Here is an 18,020-nt window from a genome sequence, read left to right as displayed (position 1 = left end):
GCCTCCCCTCGAGTTAGTGAGTTCAGTGAGGTGTGTGCCTGCCGAAGTCGTCTGGAAGGGGCCCTCCGTCTCCTCAGACCCATGAATTACTAATCGGGCTGGACCAGCACCGTTAAGCGGGCACGGTGGTCACGCAGGACCCACTGGGGTGCAGGGCAGAACAGAAGAGCAGCTTGTGCTGGGGGGCCCAAGCGCACAAACGGTGACTTTCAGTCACAGCGAGGTTTCTCTGTACTGTTGATGTGTGTTTCCCTTCTTGCCATCCTCAGATTCGAGAGCAGAACCTACAGGACATTAAGACGGCTGGCCCCCAGTCCCAGGTGTTGTGTGGTGTAGTGATGGACAGGAGCCTCGTCCAGGTGAGAGCTCAGGATGTCTCTGATGGTAGTGAGTGGGTGGTGGCTCTAATGACTGCCCGCTCCAAAATTATTCTTAAGTTGGGAGAGAATGACTATGAGGTAAGTGTCCTAGGCAGCCAGTTTTCTTTGTTCAAAGTCTTCATGATAAGAAGGAACCCAGCCACTCCTCCTTGAGTGGTAGACCAAGCATAAGCATGCCCAGGGCCGTGTCCCCCTCCAGCCCAGCTCCATGTCGTGCATGCCTGGCTGAGGGCCTGGGTTCGCCCGGTGTTAGCGGTGAACTGTGTACAACGCTGGAAGAGGGTGGGTGTCGTGTACTTTGGTTCTTGTATAGATTGCTGTCCACAACAAAGTGCTGCTTGGGGAAAAGTGCAGAGGGTTCCTGTAAATGTGGTCCACATTTACACGCATTTCTGTAAAAGGATTGTACCTCACGGCACATTGAAGATAATTGTGTGAGTAGTTATCTCTGAAAATTAAGTTGCCACCGAATGTTTTAAACATGACTCACCGGGGTTGGTGATTGTTGTTGCATTTTCTGACGTTGGCCAGCCGCGGTCCTGGTTCTGTGGCCCGTGTTTGCACGTTGCACCGCCATCACCGCTGCATCGCTGTTGACGGCTGTCCCGCTGCATGCTCTCAGCTGGCTCCATCCTGTGCTCTCGTTGATGTTCCACAGCCGGGCCTGGTGGGCTCTGACGACTCAGTTTACTGTTGCAGGACGCGCCCCTCTCTGACTGTACGGAAACAATCGAAGGGCTCGAGCGTACAGAGCAGACCTTTAGTCCCGCTAAGTCTCTCTCTTTTAGAAAGGTACTCACCACCCCGCCCTCAGCTACCTGTTGGCACGCCCTGCTCTTTACCCGCCCCGCCCCTCACCTGTCGCCCTCGCTAGGTATTGTCTTAGGTATCGCAGGAGCTTTAAACGGATCTCTCAATTAATTTGTGAGATCGTACAAAAGGTTCTGTTCTGCTTATTCGGTTCTTTAAATAAAGCATTTTGTATGAGGTTATTTTTACAATTTTCAGCATTTTTACGTTGTGCTGAGAAATGGCTGATCTTAGGGATGTTTCTGAAGTTCTGCATGTGACTTTGGTGGGTGCATGTGTGGGGATCTGGGAGTTTGCCTTTTACAAGGTGCCGGTTGCAGGAGGCTCACGGGTGTACTGTGAGCTGTCGGCTGCCCCGTGAGACCGTCTGCCTTCGCTCGCTCAGCTGTGACCGGGGGCGCAATGAACACGGCATCCAGGGGCTGTATGACTGAAAGACGTCATTTCAGAGGAATGGGAAATAAAACAGGACAGTCTTTGCCAGCCCTTGTTGAGGAAATGTATTTTTACCTTAAAAAAAAAAAACAAAAAATAAAACCTAGATAATTGTTTTAAGTGTTGCAAGGGGGAAAAAATACTTATGAAAATTTGAAACCCAGAATTGTAATTTCTCTGTGTACGTGGGTGCCTGACACGTACCGTAGGTGGAAAATGTATCTGGTGTAACTTGCCCAGGTGGAAGGAAACCCTCTACACACTCAGGCTGCTAGTGTGTAGAGCCAGAGTGGCCGACCACACGGCTGAGTGTCTTAGTGGTGTGTACCCTGTGTTCAAAGGAAATTTTCAGGGTCTCTTTCGATTAATACACCTCCAGTGAGATGCAAATATCATTTTATCAATGTTCCCATTGCCAGAGAAATCAGATTTGCACTAATGATTCTATATTCCTGTCTGGAAGCCCTGCTGGTAAAGTTTTCTTGCACATTTATATATTAATTCAATGGGCCCCATTTTTCCTTGTCCTTAGAATGTACTTGCAGCTACCATTCTTAGGGGAACTTCTCAGAGCAAGGGAGAAAGATGTCTTCTTACCCCCGTTGCTTGTTTTTCATGTTGCGACTTTGGACCATAAGCTGTTGTGATCTTGGTAGCTCATAATTCTTTCTCTCAGATGCGTCCAGAGTGCTGAGCCCATGGCCCCAGGGTGCTTACTGTGAGAGCCCAGAGCCGCCTCCAGCTTGGTGGGCTCAGGCCAGTGCGCAGTCACTGCTGTGCGGTCTCTCTGGCGTTCTCTCGCGCTTGGCGGTCTCTGTTTGCTCCTGTGAGGGCTGTCTGGAGGGCGGACTGGCGAGCTGGATTGGAGGGTGCTCCTCCTCCAGTTGCACTCTGGCTTTTGCTTCACCGCGTGGTGCTCAGACTTGGGCGTGCGTCCCAGGCACCTGCGACCACTTCGTGAAGTGTTGTACGTAGGGCCCCCCTCGTGCCTGGCTGGGAAGTTAAGAGTCTGTGGGAGTGAGATTCCTGGAGATTCCGGCATCCTCCCCACAGCAGATCTGAACAGCATGCCGCTGTGAGTGCCGTGTCCGGTGCGGTTAGCCGAGGAGACTGCTCCCGGTTGGGGAGATGTCGACGCCCCTGGACACGGATTTCTGTTCCTGGTTTTCCTCCATCATCCGCCTCCTGGTGCTCACATTTGCACCCCTGGTCTTCTTCCCACTACGCACGTCTCATTCCAGGGGTGAGAGTGTGCTTTGACTCCGCCAGTGTCCTTGACTGGGTCTGTGTCCACATCCTTTAGTGTGGACCTCAAGATGCAGACGGCATTACTCCTGGAAGATGGCACTGCTTGCTGGCAAGTTGAGTTCTCCTTGACCAGGGAAGGACTGGGGTTGTTAAGGTTCTAAACACATCCTCTTCCCGGTAAGGCAAGTGTATGGATACTTGCTTCCTGTTTGAGAACCTGAGGAGCAGGTGTTTGGGACTTGAGAAGTTGGGGCTTTTCTGGAAGGACTTTGCTTTGCCCCCATCTCTCCCGCGTGGTGACAGCTGTTCACCCAGGGCAGGGGGTGTCTTCTGACGGGGGAGGGGCGGTGAGTTGCCAGCCACAGCCCGACACTCCGGTTCTGAAAGGAATGCTGAGCCCTGCTGCAGGCGCGCTCGACTCCAGTGCTGCGCGAGCCGGCATGCAGCCTTCTGGACCTCATTACGAGCGAATCGAGTTGTTAGAGACCAGGGTGGGAAGGTGTACGCTGAAAGTTGTCCAGCGCGGGGAAGAACTCTGTTGTGCGATTTGTGTAGCGCGAGCTTCCCTGTTGCCGCGTGTGCCTGCAGCCCCCTGCCGCGTGGTAGAAATGCGAGGAGGCCTGCGGCCCAACTTGTGGACTCTCCCGGTGCACTTGGTGTTGAGCACCTAGTGTGTGTGTGGCCCCGCACCTGGAGTGTAAATTCAAACCTGAGTAGGTTTTACAGGTGAAAATCTGATGCTCAGAGAGGTCAGGGCACTAGACCAGGTTTGCACAGCTTCGGAGCTGGAGCTGTCATCCCACACAGGCGGTGTCAGTCGGGGCAGACGTAGTTGCTGGGCGTCTGTCCTGCTTAGAGCCCGTGGTGGTGGCTCCAAGTGACGGCAGCAGCGAGAGTCTCCGCGGGGCCTGCTGGCGGGAGCAGCCACTGCACATCCTGGTTTCTCGGCCTGGGTTGCTCCACAGCGGGCCTGCGTCCCTCTGCATCTCAAGCGTATCTGTGTCCCCTTCCCTCCAGAATAACAGGGTCCCTGTGTCCCTGGATCTGTTCAGAGCTGGTCTGGAAGGCAGCTCGGCCCTCAGCTGAGGAATTTGGAGGAGGGAGCTCCCTGCCAGTGGGGGCAGGAACCGGCCATGCTGCACCTCGAGGGCCAGGTGTTCCAGACAGAAAGGACCTTGCTTGACCACAGGGCGTCTCCGTGGCAGTTGACTGATCATTTGATTTAAATGATGTAAACATTTCTCTGAAAGCTCGAATCTCCATCTCATTTTACTGGCAGTGATACCAGGATGCAAACGCAGTTCCCTAGTTGCCGTAGATCCTAGGATGTTAGTGCTCAGCACGTCTTAGCTGCGGTCAGCCCGGCAGGCCCCTCGCGAGGCCTGTAAAACAGGCCCGTGGACGGCAAGGGGCTTGTCTCAGGCCACAGAGCTAACTCGTGGCAGACGAGGATCCAATCCCTGTCTGGGGAGGCTGGGCTACTTCTGAAGGAAAAGCCAGTCGACCTGGGGTCGGGCCTGCTCAGAAGGAGCCCCCTCCCCATCTAGGCAGCTGATTTCCGATCTCGAGGCTCTCTGAGCACAGGTTGCGGATTCCAGCCTTTTCCTTCTCTCGCCTGGGGTCCATGTCGCTGGACGGTGACTGCTCAGCCCAGGTTCCCAGGGGAGCAGCTGACCGGTGAGCTGAATGTCCTGGGACTCGGCCTGGCCCTGTCTCTCATGCACGTCGCTGGCACGCCCTCTCCCTTTGGTGTTCGCCCACCGAGGAGAGCGCTGCCGGGCCAGGCCTGGCATCGAAACGATTGTGGATTCTCCTGTTTTCACTGGCTTCCAGAAGTTCTCATTAAGTAATGGGCACGTGCTTGGGTTCTGGTTAACTTTCTCAAAACTGGGCCCCAGAGCGTGTGGGGGCCAAGCTGGCGAGCTGCGGGGCACAGAGCTGCGCTGGGCAGGCGAGGGTGGGCGGGCGAAGCGCCCGCGGGCTGCCCGCTGCTCCCTGCCTGTGCGCCTGGCTGCGTCGGCCTCCTCCTTGAGGACCGGGCCACCTGTGTGCTTCGCTTTGCTTAAGCTTTCTTTTTTCTTTTGTATAAATTCTTACAGTTTTCCAAATTCCTCAGACAAGTGCTGGTGTTTTGTGACATTCTGTTACCTCTTAATGTTTTGGGGTAAGTTACAGGATCTAGTTACAAATCAAATGCACAGTCAAAAGAACAGAACTTTTCTGTGCTCTTAGAACATAAGCACATTTCTGAGCACACCTACCTGAGTGTTGGGATCATGACATTTTCTGGTTTGGGAGGAGGGTAATTGACTTTAAAAGTCCCCTTTTGCATCCATCCCTGTCTGTCTGTGAGGAGATGGGCCTCTCCCTGGGATGCTCTACACACTTGATCTGCACGTTGGTGCCTCTGCTTCTGAAGTCTGAAGGACTTTCCTAGGAGTCTCTGCCCTGTTGCATGTGTTTCTCAGTCTGCTGCTGAAGGCTGCCGCTCAGTCTAAGCGTCAGGGCCTCGGGCCGTACCCGGGCTGCCGCTCAGGGATGTGTGTGCGCCCCGCCCCCCCTTGCCCGGGAGGAGGGAGAGTCCTGGAGCGGCGGGGCTCTTGCGGACCAGCCGTCCCTTTCTGTCCGCAGGGCGAGCTAGTGACGGCCTCCAAGGCCATCATTGAGAAGGAGTACCAGCCCCACGTCATCGTGAGCACCGCGGGCCCCAACCCCTTCAACACGCTCACCGACCGCGAGCTGGAGGACTACCGCAGAGAGGTGGAGCGCAAGCAGAAGGGCCCTGAAGGTGAGCAAGCTCGCGGGTCCGGGGCGCCGCAGGGCCGGCTCGTGGGTGCAGAGGCGGCAGGGAGCACTCTGGGGGCTCCTCTGTCCTGTGCTGACTGTAGGTGGCGAGGAAAGGTAAGCCCAGCGTGCCGGTCTCTGCACGTCCTGCTCTGCTCCCGGAGAGGGCGGAGTAGAGAAATCTGTTCCCAAGAACAAGGCCGCGTGTGGCGGAGGCCGGCCCGGGTCTGTGACCTGCACCCCTGCACGCGGTCTCCTCCCACCTTCATCCCAGCTGCAGTCACGGCTTGGAGTTTTCTCACGGACTCTTTTTCTCCGTAAGCCCCGAGAGCTCCCTGGCTGGGCATGGTCACAGGCCCAGGGACTAGCGTGTCGGGCTCTCTGGCATCTTTCCAGACCCTGTGAAGGGTGTGGCCAGTGCTGGTGCAGCCTTTGTTTCTCTTGGTAGCTCACTGACATAGGAGGTCATATTTTTGTAAAACATGTTGGGACTATTTTACAACAAAGGAAAATAAATGGCTCTGAGAGCCAGAACCTCTTGGAGCAGCTTGTTTCAAACTTCAGGTTTTTAAAAGCACATCCAAACATTTTGAGAACTAAGAGAGAAGCCAGCCTCCCACTGCCTCTGACACGAAGGCTCAGTGGGTCTGAATCACTGTCCCTGAGTGCCCTGGGTTGGTTACCACGAAGACCCTGGGACACGACGTCCCCTCCAGGAGCTTCATGCTGCTGTCCGCGGGACCGTAGGATGGCCCACGCTTCTTCCTCTTGGGAGCAGCCCTCCAGGTCAGTGGGGGACCATCCTGGGAACTATTCCCGCTTCAAATGCAACCTCTGATTTGCCCCAATTTAACTTTTTCTTTTTTAGTCTTGTTTTAGACCAATTACATAATGCATCACATAGCTGCTATTGGAATTTGAGTTGTGCAAAAAAACTGCTGAATTGTTTTTCAGTGTGTTACACCACCATCACTGCCTGTCACTTTGTTATATATGCATTAAAATTAAGGTTTGCTGCACATAGATTCAGAGTGAGCCTGATCTTCTGGTCACAGCACGAATTCTGATCACCTCCTGAACGGTGCATGCAGCCCTGTAGACAGCTGTGTCTGAGCTATGGCCATAATTACTTGCCTTAGAGCAAGAACTGGTGTGTGGGCCTGAGCTACTGGTCCTGTAGCCTAATCCCAGGTCCTGTGCACACATATGTGTGTCTGCCCTTTGGACTCAGACCCTTCCAGTGTCTGGGAAACCTGGATTTTTTTTTTTTTTTTTGAGTTAAACCACAAGACACAAATACTTCCTCTATATGTGAGGCTGCATGAGGAGTGATGTCACAGCAAGTGAGTGAGTGTGGACGGGGACAGCTGTGGTCGTGCTGTGTGATCACAGAGCCGTCGGCAGTGGGAGTGGCAGCCAGGGGCCACTGCCAGGAAGCCCCTGCCCAGCACTGGTGCTGGCTCTGGGCACGGCGGTGGGGGGCGGGTAGTGTGTGCCGCGGGTGACCTCAGGCTGTCTGTCAAAGGCAGCACCTCAGGCACGAGGAAGAAAGCCCCTGGCCTTTGGCTTCTTTTCCTGGCTGAAGGAATTTGTTCACTCAGGCAGGAGGTGTGAAGGCCTCTGTTTAGAGACACTTGGCTTCAGGAAGGGAGCTGTAGGCTCGGGGGACTTGGGGAAGCAAGTTGGTCCGAAGCTATTAACGTGAAAAGTTTCAATGAGAGAAGGAGATTTAAGGAATTAAGATAATACTGGTATATATTTTTCCCTAAATGAGAGGCAGACTTGGAATTTCAGGATCCTGAGTCCTAGTTCTTGTAATTTTTCCTCTGTTCCTTAGCATATTTTACTATAGAAAATAAAAATATGTGTTACAACTGCTAAGTTTAAATTATTGGTAGAAAATGCTCTAAATAACAAATTAAAACCAAGGTCACGCTCCTGTAATGTCCCCTGAGGTGGCAGGTAGGGCGAGGGTGCTTGGGACCCTGGGCTCTTGCTCAGCAGCGGGAGAGGCAGGATGGTGAGGACATGGCCCCTCACCAGAGGACAGGAGAGGACAGGCTGGGGGTCACCGGTCACAGCCCGTCACAGAGGCAGCTCTGGCAGATTCTCAAACCGAGATCCACAGCCCCGTCAGGAGTGGCTTCCTTTGTCCTCTTTCGGGTAGGAATGGGGAAAAGGTTGAGGCCAGCGGCTGCGAGCCCTTCCCTTCTTGGGCTCTTGCTTGCGCCCTGAGCAGCCCCTCCCGCCCTCCCCGAGGCAGCCCGATGGGCAGGGCGGGAGGGCCCGTCCGCCCGGGAAGGGGCGAGGGGAGGCCCACCGTGTCCAAAGGCCTTCACCGCGCTCTTTCTGCCCTATGTGCACCTGCAGAGAATCTGGACGAGACTAGAGAAGACAAAGAAGAGAGCCCTCCGGAGCCCCCTGCTGCCCCCCACACTCCCCCCAGCGCCCCCATCAAGCTGGAGGAAGGTGAGCTCTCGGCTGGAGGTGGGTATGCGGCCGCCCCGTGTGGGAGGGTGCACGGCCGCCTGGGGTGGCATCGCCAGGAGGGGCCGAACTTCGTGGCTTTGTGTAAGAAAAGCAGCTGAGTGTGGCAGTAGTTGAACTGACACTAACAGCCGAGTGTGTTTGCATGGAAAACAGTACGTCATCCGCTCTGAGCTCGCCCAGCCTCCTCTGCTCCCGTGCTGGTTCTGTCCGGGGTAACTTGAGGCAACACAGATTCGTTAGCGTGATGTCACAGGTGGGAGGACAGTCGTTGGGGATCAGAACCTGCCTTCGTTCATGATGTCAGTTTTGCCCACTGCTTGCACATTTCCTAGACCTTCCTGTGCTCGGATCACCCCCGGAAACGTCCTCCGTTGTGTCTGGGCCACAGGGCTGCATTCTTTGGCCATATTTCCCAGTCCGTGGAGAGTGCCCGCCTCCCCTGGCCTCTCAGACCACCCACCGTGTTTCTGTGACGTGTGGCCTGCGTGTCTGTCCCTCGGTCTTGTACGTTGTGCTTCCCGTGCCTGTCGGGAGCCTGTGGCTCACCTCCTGCCCTTTTCTGTGTCCACAAGAATGGCCTGGCCATTCTCCTTCTGTAACCCGATGGCTGTGACTGAATGCATAGATTCTCTACCTGTGCTTTTCTCTTCCTGTGGCTGCGTTACAAACAGGAGGTGGATGTGCTAAAGAGTACCTGTTACCATAGTAAGTACCGCCTGCTGCCTGGCCCTCTGCTGTTTAATCGGAATTCCCTGTGCTTTGCCTCATTCTCCTGCTTCTTTGTTGCTTATTAATTTTTGTTTTTTGTTTATTCAAAATAAAAACAAAGGCCCTTCTTTTACCCAGTTCCTCCATTCTGGGCAGTGGCCTTCCTGGAAGGGGCTGGGTCCCCTGAGCTGTGCGGTGGGCAGCCTGTCCTCGAGTCCCCCCAGGGCCGAGGCGGCGCTGCTCCGAGCACTGTGGGTCTCAGAAGTTTCAGAGGGACCACGTGGTCCTGTTGAGCCTTCGAGACAAGTCTAGACTAGACTCAGGCTGGGATTTTGCCACCTGCTGCACGGGGGTCGCATGTGTTTGGATCTTTGCTTAAACTGGGTGCTTAAGCTTAATTTGAGGGGGTGGAAGAGTGACATTTAGTGCTGTTTTCCCAATGTGACATTTGTCAGATGGTCAGAGTTCCCCTGAGCACCCACAGGCCACCTGTGCATGCTTCGCGGAGTGAGTCCTAACCGTCCCGCCCAGCCCCCTGCAGCCGCGCCTCCGCACCTCAGCCCAGCCCAGCCTCTGCTCACCTCCAGACGTTTGGCTAGATTTCCAGGCACTGAAGGTTTGCTGTTGCCTAACCTGCCAGTGGCTGGTGACTTGGTGGACTATTTTAAAAAATCTACAAAACTGGTTTCCCCCAGGGTCAGTGTAGAAACCAGTCCTCAGGCTGTTTCTTTAAAATAAGTTCCATTTGGCTCTTTTATGTTTCTATGTTCAAAATGTTAAGGGGGCTTGAATTTTTTGCCCGTCCCTTACCTTAGCGTTCATGTCTTTTTTAACTCTCCAGCCTAAAATGGCCTTTGTTTGGTGTTGATGTTGATGGGGGTCTGGGAATCAACTCATAGTTTTCTACCAGCTGCCACAGCTTTATATAGTTTTCTCCTTGGGGGAGACCAGGTGTCGTGGATACAAATTTAGGCTTGATTTCAGGATTACTAACACGTGTCCTTTAAAAGGGTTCAAGTGTTTAACGCAGACGTTGCAATACTGAAAATGTTTCCACTTGCCTTCATCACCGTCTCTGTGACTGGGGACCGAAGCCCTGGGACTCTGTCTGGCTTTGTCGGCATGTTGTCCATGAGAAGGAGCTAAAAACCACCCTGAGGTTGAGCCCACGTTTTGCACTGTGAGCTGCAGCCAGCCTGAAGCAGAGTAGATCTTACTGACAGCTTCTTACTCTTGTTTGGTGCAGGGCGCTTGCGATCCCCCTTGGAGGTCCAGGCAGTCGCCCTCTAACCTCGCCTCTCCCACCCCTCCCCCCAGACCTGCCGCAGGAGCCGGCTTCCGGAGACGACAGTGATGCCGCCACCTTCACGCCGACTCTCCCTGACCTGTCCCCTGATGAGCCTTCAGAAGCGCTCTGCTTCCCGACATTGGAGGAGGAGGAGGAGGAGGAAGAGGGGCTTTGTGAAGCAGGGGGCCCTCCAGGCCCCACCAGGTCCCCCTCGGCGGCCGTCCCTGAGCCAGTCACAGCCCAGGCGGCTGACGAGGCCGCCTCCCCGGCTGCCGAGGAGGGGGCTGCTGTGGACCCTGGCAGTGATGGGTCTCCGGGCAAGTCCCCCTCCAAAAAGAAGAAGAAATTCCGCACTCCCTCCTTCCTGAAGAAGAGCAAGAAGAGGAGCGACTCCTGAAGGCCCTTCCTGCACAAACCGATGCCACCAGACTGTCCCCGATCGTGTCTCATGCCCGTGTCTTCTTGTGTAATGGAATGCAAAAGGCCCACCCCTGTGTAGCTAGCGCTCCCCTCGCGGCGTGACCAAATCCCCACGGAGACCGGTGCGAACCTCGTGTGCGCAGCGGCCCGGCCCGCAGCCTCAGGTGCTGGGGGAGACTTGGCCTCTGCGTCCACCTCGGCCCATCTCATGAGCCCCTCGGGGACACGCTGTCCCCAGGGGCTTAGCTAAGTCCAGGTTCTGGCTGGATCGGGGGCGGCCCTGCCAGCTCTGGCCTCGACCGCTCCTGCTCTCCTTCTCTTGTGAAGTAATCCGTGCCCCGTCTCTGCTAGCCTCCCTTCACCCCGAGGTCTCGGGTGACTGAATCAGACCTGTAGCTTCTTGCTGGCATTTTCTGCTCAGTGATCTCATTTGTTTGGATACACAAAGCCATGGTCCTGTGAGAACACTCGTGTCCCCGCCAATGGCCCAGGCCACCGTGGCGGACTTTGAGAGGCGGGTTTGGGCTGAGGCGGCAGTCCCAGCAGCGGACGGGCCTGTGTACACCCAGGTAACCTATGCATGGTCTCACCGGCCCCCCGCGGCCAAAACCAGACTTGCGGCTCCATTCCTTACTCACTGGGGGCTCTCGATCCCCGTCGTCCGTAGGGAAGGTGCATCAGGAGGGGAAGAGTGCTTTCTAGATGTCCTTTCAGCACGTCTGCAGTTCCCCCTACACGCTGTGAGTGAACGGTCTGCGCTGTGCTTCGTTCTCTCCCCAGGGCCTGGGGCAGAGCGCAGCGGGGCTCCGTGCGCTCTCCTGGGGGGTCTGCTCTTAACCTCGGCTCGGCGCAGCCTGGAGGGTACCCGCGCTTCGACAGAAGGCAGTTCGGGGTAGGAGTTGGCCCCAGGGGTCCCACCTGACGCCCTGTGCAGTCACTGGCGGAGCCCACCTCCCCCGCCCTCCAGCGCCACGGGGTGAATTTCACTGCACTCACATCCCTGGAAGATAGCGGCTAGCTGCTTAGTGGGAACTGGCGGGTGGCCAGGTGTCTCTTCGACAGTGGCCTGTCCCCCAGACAGGTCCCCAGGAGGGGGGAGGGGCCCTTGGGGGACCCAGTGCCCGACGTGGGCTCAGGTCCCACACGCTCGACACCCAGGCAGGACCTGCGGCGGCTGCATGGCGCTGACCTCTGCTCCGAGCTTTCTGGCGGCACGCCACTTCTCTCCTGTGTGTCGTTTCCCTGCCAAGATGGTGGTAGAGTTCTCCACCCCCACCCTGCACCTCCGTTAACCGCGGGCTCTTCCTTTTATCCCTTCCTCTGACCCCACGTATGCGATGACTTTAATTTCATTTTTGTAGTTTAACTCTTTGTATTACAACATGAAGTTTAGTTGCATATACAGACACAGGCTTGGGAGGACAAGTTCTACAGCCTTTCTTCATTGTAACATGTTTTACTCACAAATAAAATTCTTTAAGCAGTTTTCTTGTCTAAACTTGGGAAGCCGTCTTGCATCTGAATTCCTTTTCTTTGTTCCTTTAAAATAGGACTTCAGAAGTTTATCTTATGTTCTAAAAAAAGATCCCACGCAGTTTGTCACTTTGGACCACGGGGGACTCTCTAACCTGGAAGTGCCCTACCCCAGTGCCCGCTTGTTCTTCCTCAGGGGGCGGAGGGCAGGGTCCAGGCGAGGTGGGGGGAGCCCAGCGGAAGGGTCGCTCCTCCCCAGTCTGCCGGATACACCCCAAGTACCACCTGGTAAGTGCTGACCCGGGGGCGGCCCGTCGGCCCGTCCACCCCTCGCTACAGCGCAGAAGGAGGGAAGCGGGCCTGGGCAGAGCCTTGTGCTCTTCCGGACCGTGGAGCTGTAACGCGTGTTCAGCTGCTGCTCCTGGTGCCTGGGGGTCTCCCTGGGCAGCGGGTGTGTCGAGGCAGAGCTGGGCACTGGAGAAAGGCACTTGATACAAAACAGCTGCTTTATTTGGTCATTCAGAGACTTGGCTGATATACCCTGTGTCTCGCTGAGTATAAAAAAGACAAGTGAACAGAAAGCCTGGAAGGTTTTGGAGTCTGATCCCGGCAGGCAGGTCCACACAGGAGTGTCACAGGCACAAGTGCGAGTCCTGGGCCTCCCCGGGCTGAGCCCCGGGCTGGGGGGCGGGGAGCCGTCCTGGCTCAGGCCTCCCACTCCCTGCGTCAGCTGCCCGGCTCTGGGGTAGGGGTGGCTCAGCTACTCGGCCTTGAGCGTCCCTGCCGGAGGCCTCAGCTTCCGCAGGAGGGAGAAGGGGAGCAGGAAGAGCCCCGCGCACACGGTGTAGCAGACCCGAGCCCCGGCCAGCCAGTACACTGCGGAGACAGCAGGGTGGTGATGGCGACGGTCCCCGCCCCACAAGACGGCGGGGCTGAGCTGGGGGGGGCGTTCAGTGGCTGGGACCGAGGCGGCCAGCAGGGGCTGTGTGGCCTCCAGCTCGGGCCAGCAGTCCCCTGGCCTGGCGGGGCCTCCCCAGGCGCCCAGCATGCCCCGAGCGCTGTTGCACGGCCCTCACCTGAGGCGGCCACCGTGGGCCCCAGAGCCCTGGCCAGGGCGCCCAGGCTCCGCAGCGTGCCCATGACCACGCCCTTCTGCCCGGGAGAGCCTGTGGGGGAAAAGGGAGAGGCTGTCAGGGGCCTGTGGGCCACCCACGGTGACCTCGGGCAAGGGAAGGGCCTCTCACCATAGCCGGCGACCACGGAGGACAAGCAGGGCACGACGATGGCAGCGGCTGGTGGGGGACATCAGGGAGGCGCCCGTCAGCCTGGAGGAGGGGCCGGCAGGGGTGCGACCCTCCAGGATTCCCGGCCGCCGGCCCCTGACCGCACCCCCGCCAGCCTGGTCAGGGCCACTCACTCACCGAAGGAGTAGAGCAGCAGCCCCAGGCCCAGCACAGGCAGCGTGTGCCCCCAGCCGATGAGGAGGAAGGCGGGGACGAGCAGCAGGATGGCCTGCGGGCGGCACAGCCGGTCTCAGGACCACCCCGCTGCCTCCGCAGAGCTCGGGGCGCTGCCTGCCCCCACGCCCAGGGGAGCCCCCGTACCCGCTTCACAGCTGCGATCTCCCCGCCAGGGCTGATCCGCCGGGCGTAGGCGCCCTGGATGGTGGCCATGGTGAGGCCGATGAAGAAGAACATCTTTCCCTGCTCTAGGCTGGGAGGAGCGAGCCATCAGCACCCCTTCCCTGCTGCGCCCGTGCTGCTCGCACGCAGAGCCAGGCAGCCTGGGTGACGGCCCGTGCGTCACCCGTTCTCGGCGCGAGGCACCGCCCGCCCCGGGATCCCGGGCTGGGCCCCGGGGGACGGGCCAAGGTAGGAGTCAGCCCTGAAGCGGCGGGGCTGCGGGGCCTCAGGATGGGGAGAGGGCAGGGCGTGCCCAGGCGGGGTCCCGGCAGGGGCCCCACGCTCCCACCTGCGGAACTGGAAGCGCTGGTGCGCGAGGAAGCTCAGCGTGAACTCCAGGCCCGAGAACAGGAAAAGATAGAGGAAGTAGACCAGGCCCAGCAGGCGCAGGCTGCCCAGCCCTGCGGAGCAGCGGAAGGGGACGTCAGCGGAAAGGGGGCCCCGATGGCAGCTGGCGGGGAACCCTGGGCAGCCCGAGGGAGCCACAGCCCTACCCTCACGAGGGGGCCCGCTCCTTACTGACTCCGATGGGCGGGTCCGGGCCACGCGCCACGGCTGAGAAGCAGAGCAGGGCCAGGGGGCTGAGCAGGTCAACAGCAGCTCGGAACCCCAGCGTGATGGACGGTGCCTGGAAGGCACACGATTGAGGAGCCTGCGACGAGGCTGGTGGTGTCCCCAGGCCTCGCAGCCTGGGGGTGGGCTTGACCCGAACCTGCTTCGCCCCTGCCCCCAGTCCACCTGCCAGGCTTTGGAGGTAGGGGGACTTGGGCAACACAGGGGCCCCAGGAGGCGCTGTGGTCCCAAGAGCGTCTGGACACCGGGAGCGGGCGGCCCGGCCTCCCCGCAGGCCCCAGAAGCGAGCCCCTGCGCCTGTCTGGCTCCCACCTTACCCGCTTCTCTGGGGGCAGCGTCTCCGGCAGGAAGCAGAAGATGAACAGCAGATCGGAGACCGCGAAGAGCAGGGCCAACCAGGGCGCCGTCTCCACGGGCAGGGAGGCGCCGAGCATGGGGCCCAGCGTGAAGGCCAAAGAGAAGGCCACCCCGATGACTGCCTGGGGAGAAGACTGCCTGAGCCAGGCAGGGAGACCCGGCCCGGGAGCCCGTCCACCCCTAAGCCCCCTGAAGTGCACTCACCATGCCCCTGCTGCGGGCGGGAGACGAGCCCAGGTCGGCGACAATGGCGGTGGAGAGGCTGACATTCCCCTTGCTGATGCCCCCAATTATCCTGGAGACCAGAAAGGCCGCAAAGCTCTTCGAAGTGGCCCACACGGCATACGAGGTGGCCAAGCCTGCCTGCCTCAGGGCGGGGACCAAGGGCAGGCACGGTCACTTGAGGCCAGGAGGGGCCCACAGAGGGGCCAGCAAGCCCAAGCAATACCCTGGGACCCTGCCCTGTTCTGGAGCATCCAAGGGCCACTTGTGTTCCCAGTGTCCCCGTGGCAGGAGCAGCTCTGGCACAGCCTCGCTTAGCCACAGAAGCCACCGCCCCCCCGAACACCACCCCCAGGGGGCAACGAGGGGCCGTGGAGGGCCCACAGCTGCCTCGCCAGAGGGCTGCTGGTGGGCGGGAAGAGGCTCCCATCTGTGGGCACCCGTACCAGGGAGAGCAGCAGCACCGGGCGCCTCCCCAGGCAGTCAGAGACGGCCCCCGTGAGGGGTGCCGAGAGGAACTGCAGGAGGGAGAAGACGGAGCCAATCAGACCTGGAAGAGACAGAGATCACAGTCACCACACTGCCCAGTCCCCAAGGGTCGGACCATGCTGGGCCCTGCACTCCTAGGCCACGGACCTCGAGCTGAGATGGCCCCAAGACCCCCCACTTGGAGGAGGAACAGACAGTGCCCAGGCGGGAGAATATGAGGACCAGGACCTGGGACTGAGAAGGGAGGAACCAGGAAGGCAAGACCCAAGTGGGCCCCCAGCCCCGGCTCAGGAACCATACCTCCGAACAGGACGGTGTTGTACCTCTTCTCGGCTGGCATCCCAATGGCTGCAGCAAACCAGTCCACACCGCGCTGCCACGAGCCATAGAGAGGATCCTAGAGAACAAGGAAGTGTGACGGGCTGGGGAGTCCCTGAGGGGCTTGGAGCAATGGACAGCCTTCGGGGGTGAAGCGGCATCGGGACTGGGGGTGCTCACCTGCACACGGCCGTGGCGCTCCAGCAGCGCAGGTAGCAGGGGCAGCAGCAAGGTGAAGGCCAGGAGGTCCAGCAGGAGGCCGAGGAAGACCACAGCGACCACTCGGGTTTCGGGTGCCGGCTGCTGGCGGATGGGTGGGCGCGGGGTGCAGCTCCCGCCGGCTCCCCAGCCCATGATGGGGGCCGCTCCGATCCGGCCTGGCTGAGCGTGTGGCGGGTCTGCAAGACGGCACGTCGCACGAGGGCACGTTTGGGTACCCCAGCCCCACACCCACCTACCTGGGGGGAAACAGACCCCCAGCTCCTGCCGTGCCCCCAACCCGCGAAGAGCCAGCGAGCGCCTAAAGGGTCTGCCTGCCCCGTGACCCAACACAGGAGTCCCTCTGTGCACCCTGCCCCCGACCCTGGGCAGCAGGAAACGCAGGCTGCGGGGGTTACGCAAAGAAGCCGCAGCCCCGGAGGCCAACCGTCCCAGGGGCCGGGGTGGGGCATCGCGGCCCCGGCACCTCCCCGCCCCCGCCGCCACCCCACGGTCCCGGGCGGAGCGGCCGGGGAAACTGAGGCCCGGGCGGGCGGCGGGGGCGGCCCCGCGAGCCGGAGAACAAGACACCCGCCCGCCCCTGGTCGCGCGCCCCATCCCGCACCTGCGGGGTCTACGCTCCGCAAAGACAGACTGACGGACGGACGAAGGCGGAATAGACCGGCGAGCGGGCTGCGCACGCCGACCACGCCACGCCCGCCCGGAAGTGGGCGGCCCTGCGCGCCCTCTTCCGGCTGCTGGGCGGGGCCTCGGCCGGTCCTCTAAGGCCGCGTGACTCGGCCAGATATTGGGTCCGGCAGCGGCTTACCGGCGGGAAGGGATCCAACCGGAGGCGCCTGACAGGCCACAGTTCCATTTGCCCCCGGACTCTGCGCCCGAGTGAAGACCCGCCCGCTGAGGACCTCGGGGCTTTGGGCGCTCTGTCCGGAGGGCCGTTGGGCGGGGTCCACCCTGACCGGACCCTCCTCGCATCGTCCACTCCCGTCGGAGGCCTCCGTCCAAAATACACCTGCAGATACGCGGCGTCTGTGCGGGGGCGCGGGTTCGCCCACCCTCGGGCCTCGGCCGGGACGGGCCGGCGAGGAGGAGGGGGCGTGAGGTCAGGACTTTCCGGTGCCCCGCCTGCCCCGGGGTCAGCGGGGAGGAGCAGGTGCCCCCAGGGCGCGCTCGGTCCTGGGCCCGCGCCGGGGGAGACCCCACGGCAGCTGGAGGTTCCGGACTTCAGGACCTGCCGGCACCTCCTGCTTCCCTTCCGTCCCTTGAAATTCAGGCGTCTGTGGCCGAACTAACCGGAAGGACAGTCCACCCCGTCAGCTCAGCACTCATACACTCCTCCGAAAACGACACTAAATTTCAAACATCCAAGCAGTCACACTTTGCCTAACGTATAATTGTTCCACTTACGACCAAAGAGAACACGTGTTAGCTCTCCCTGAGGAGGACACGCGTTCCTTTATCCAGGCTCGGGGGATGCTCACCTCTTCCACCTGAGCCGTGCTCCCCCCCTTAGAAGCTTGCACGTGACACAGTGGAGGTAAGAGCTGGTGGGCGCGCGGCAGAGGGGAGGAAGAGCTGGGCAATATGTCGGCAAATGTACTCACATGGAAACACTCCGGCTTCATAACCACCTTCTTCCACGACCCCTTCTACACACGCCCCTTTGCAAGGAGTAGGAGGCAGGGCTGGGACGGGCCATCCACGTGAATACTGACATTTCCAAGGACTGTGCCTGCAGTGGGGTGGAGAGGCCCAGGGGTGGGCAGAGGTGGTATGCTCTGGCGACCCAGGACCCAAAGCTGGGGCTTTATCAGCTTGTTGCTGGCGCGTTCCACCACCACAGAACTCAGTAGCAAGGCCCCCGGGATCAGCGGTTGGGCGAATTTAAGCAGCAACAGCTGCAGGAGAGTTTACGTGTGGGTGGAGTCTTGAGTCTGCACGATGTTAACAGCAGGCCAGGCCTACACAGCGAGGTGAAGCCAGCCCCGTTTGTGGCCCCGACACCTGCCAGGGCCTTCGAGATCTGTGGAGTCACGCACCTGGCAAACACCTATCTCTAAACAATCCTAGAAATTAAGTAAAGATGCAAAAATCTCATCCAACGTGGCCTCTTCATCTGTCCCTCCC

At 59.3% G+C, this 18,020-nt stretch overlaps 2 protein-coding genes across 10 annotated transcripts in view; one reads left to right on the top strand and one right to left on the bottom strand.

Annotated features, from left to right (window-relative positions):
- The window catches only part of ADD1 (adducin 1), a 76,638-nt gene extending 64,577 nt beyond the window's left edge, over positions 1-12,061 (top strand). For 4 of the 5 annotated variants that reach the window (XM_059923710.1, XM_059923709.1, XM_059923707.1 and 1 more), the window contains exons 12-15: positions 270-359; positions 5,505-5,661; positions 8,028-8,126; positions 10,173-12,061. In XM_059923710.1, coding sequence (XP_059779693.1) covers positions 270-359; positions 5,505-5,661; positions 8,028-8,126; positions 10,173-10,540 — 714 coding nt within the window. In that variant the 3' untranslated portion in view covers positions 10,541-12,061. Of the gene's footprint in view, positions 1-269; positions 360-1,079; positions 1,173-5,504; positions 5,662-8,027; positions 8,127-10,172 lie in introns of all 5 variants that reach the window. The other variant, XM_059923711.1, reaches the window with a different exon arrangement.
- A 463-nt stretch (positions 12,062-12,524) lies between these two features.
- On the bottom strand, positions 12,525-17,753 carry MFSD10 (major facilitator superfamily domain containing 10). Of its 5 annotated transcripts, XM_059923712.1 has the most exons (14): positions 17,498-17,543; positions 16,705-16,905; positions 15,858-16,075; positions 15,660-15,756; positions 15,317-15,420; positions 14,853-15,011; positions 14,609-14,770; positions 14,238-14,346; positions 14,008-14,119; positions 13,641-13,749; positions 13,458-13,548; positions 13,281-13,328; positions 13,113-13,202; positions 12,525-12,912 (listed from the first exon to the last, which is right to left on the bottom strand). In XM_059923712.1, exons 3-14 carry the CDS (start codon positions 16,029-16,031, stop codon positions 12,797-12,799), a joined length of 1,371 nt encoding a protein of 456 aa, XP_059779695.1. In that variant the 5' UTR covers positions 16,032-16,075; positions 16,705-16,905; positions 17,498-17,543; the 3' UTR covers positions 12,525-12,796. The 5 variants fall into 5 exon arrangements, with proteins under 5 accessions (XP_059779695.1, XP_059779700.1, XP_059779696.1 ...); XM_059923717.1 differs by having other exon boundaries at positions 12,525-13,202; positions 17,498-17,753; XM_059923713.1 differs by lacking the exon at positions 13,281-13,328 and having other exon boundaries at positions 17,498-17,544.
- Between the last annotated feature and the right edge of the window lie 267 nt (positions 17,754-18,020).

This window comes from Balaenoptera ricei, chromosome 5, assembly GCF_028023285.1.
Source record: "Balaenoptera ricei isolate mBalRic1 chromosome 5, mBalRic1.hap2, whole genome shotgun sequence".
Taxonomy (NCBI): domain Eukaryota; kingdom Metazoa; phylum Chordata; class Mammalia; order Artiodactyla; family Balaenopteridae; genus Balaenoptera; species Balaenoptera ricei.
Note: the sequence above shows the minus strand (reverse complement) of the source record. Positions and strands in the feature narration are given on the sequence as shown.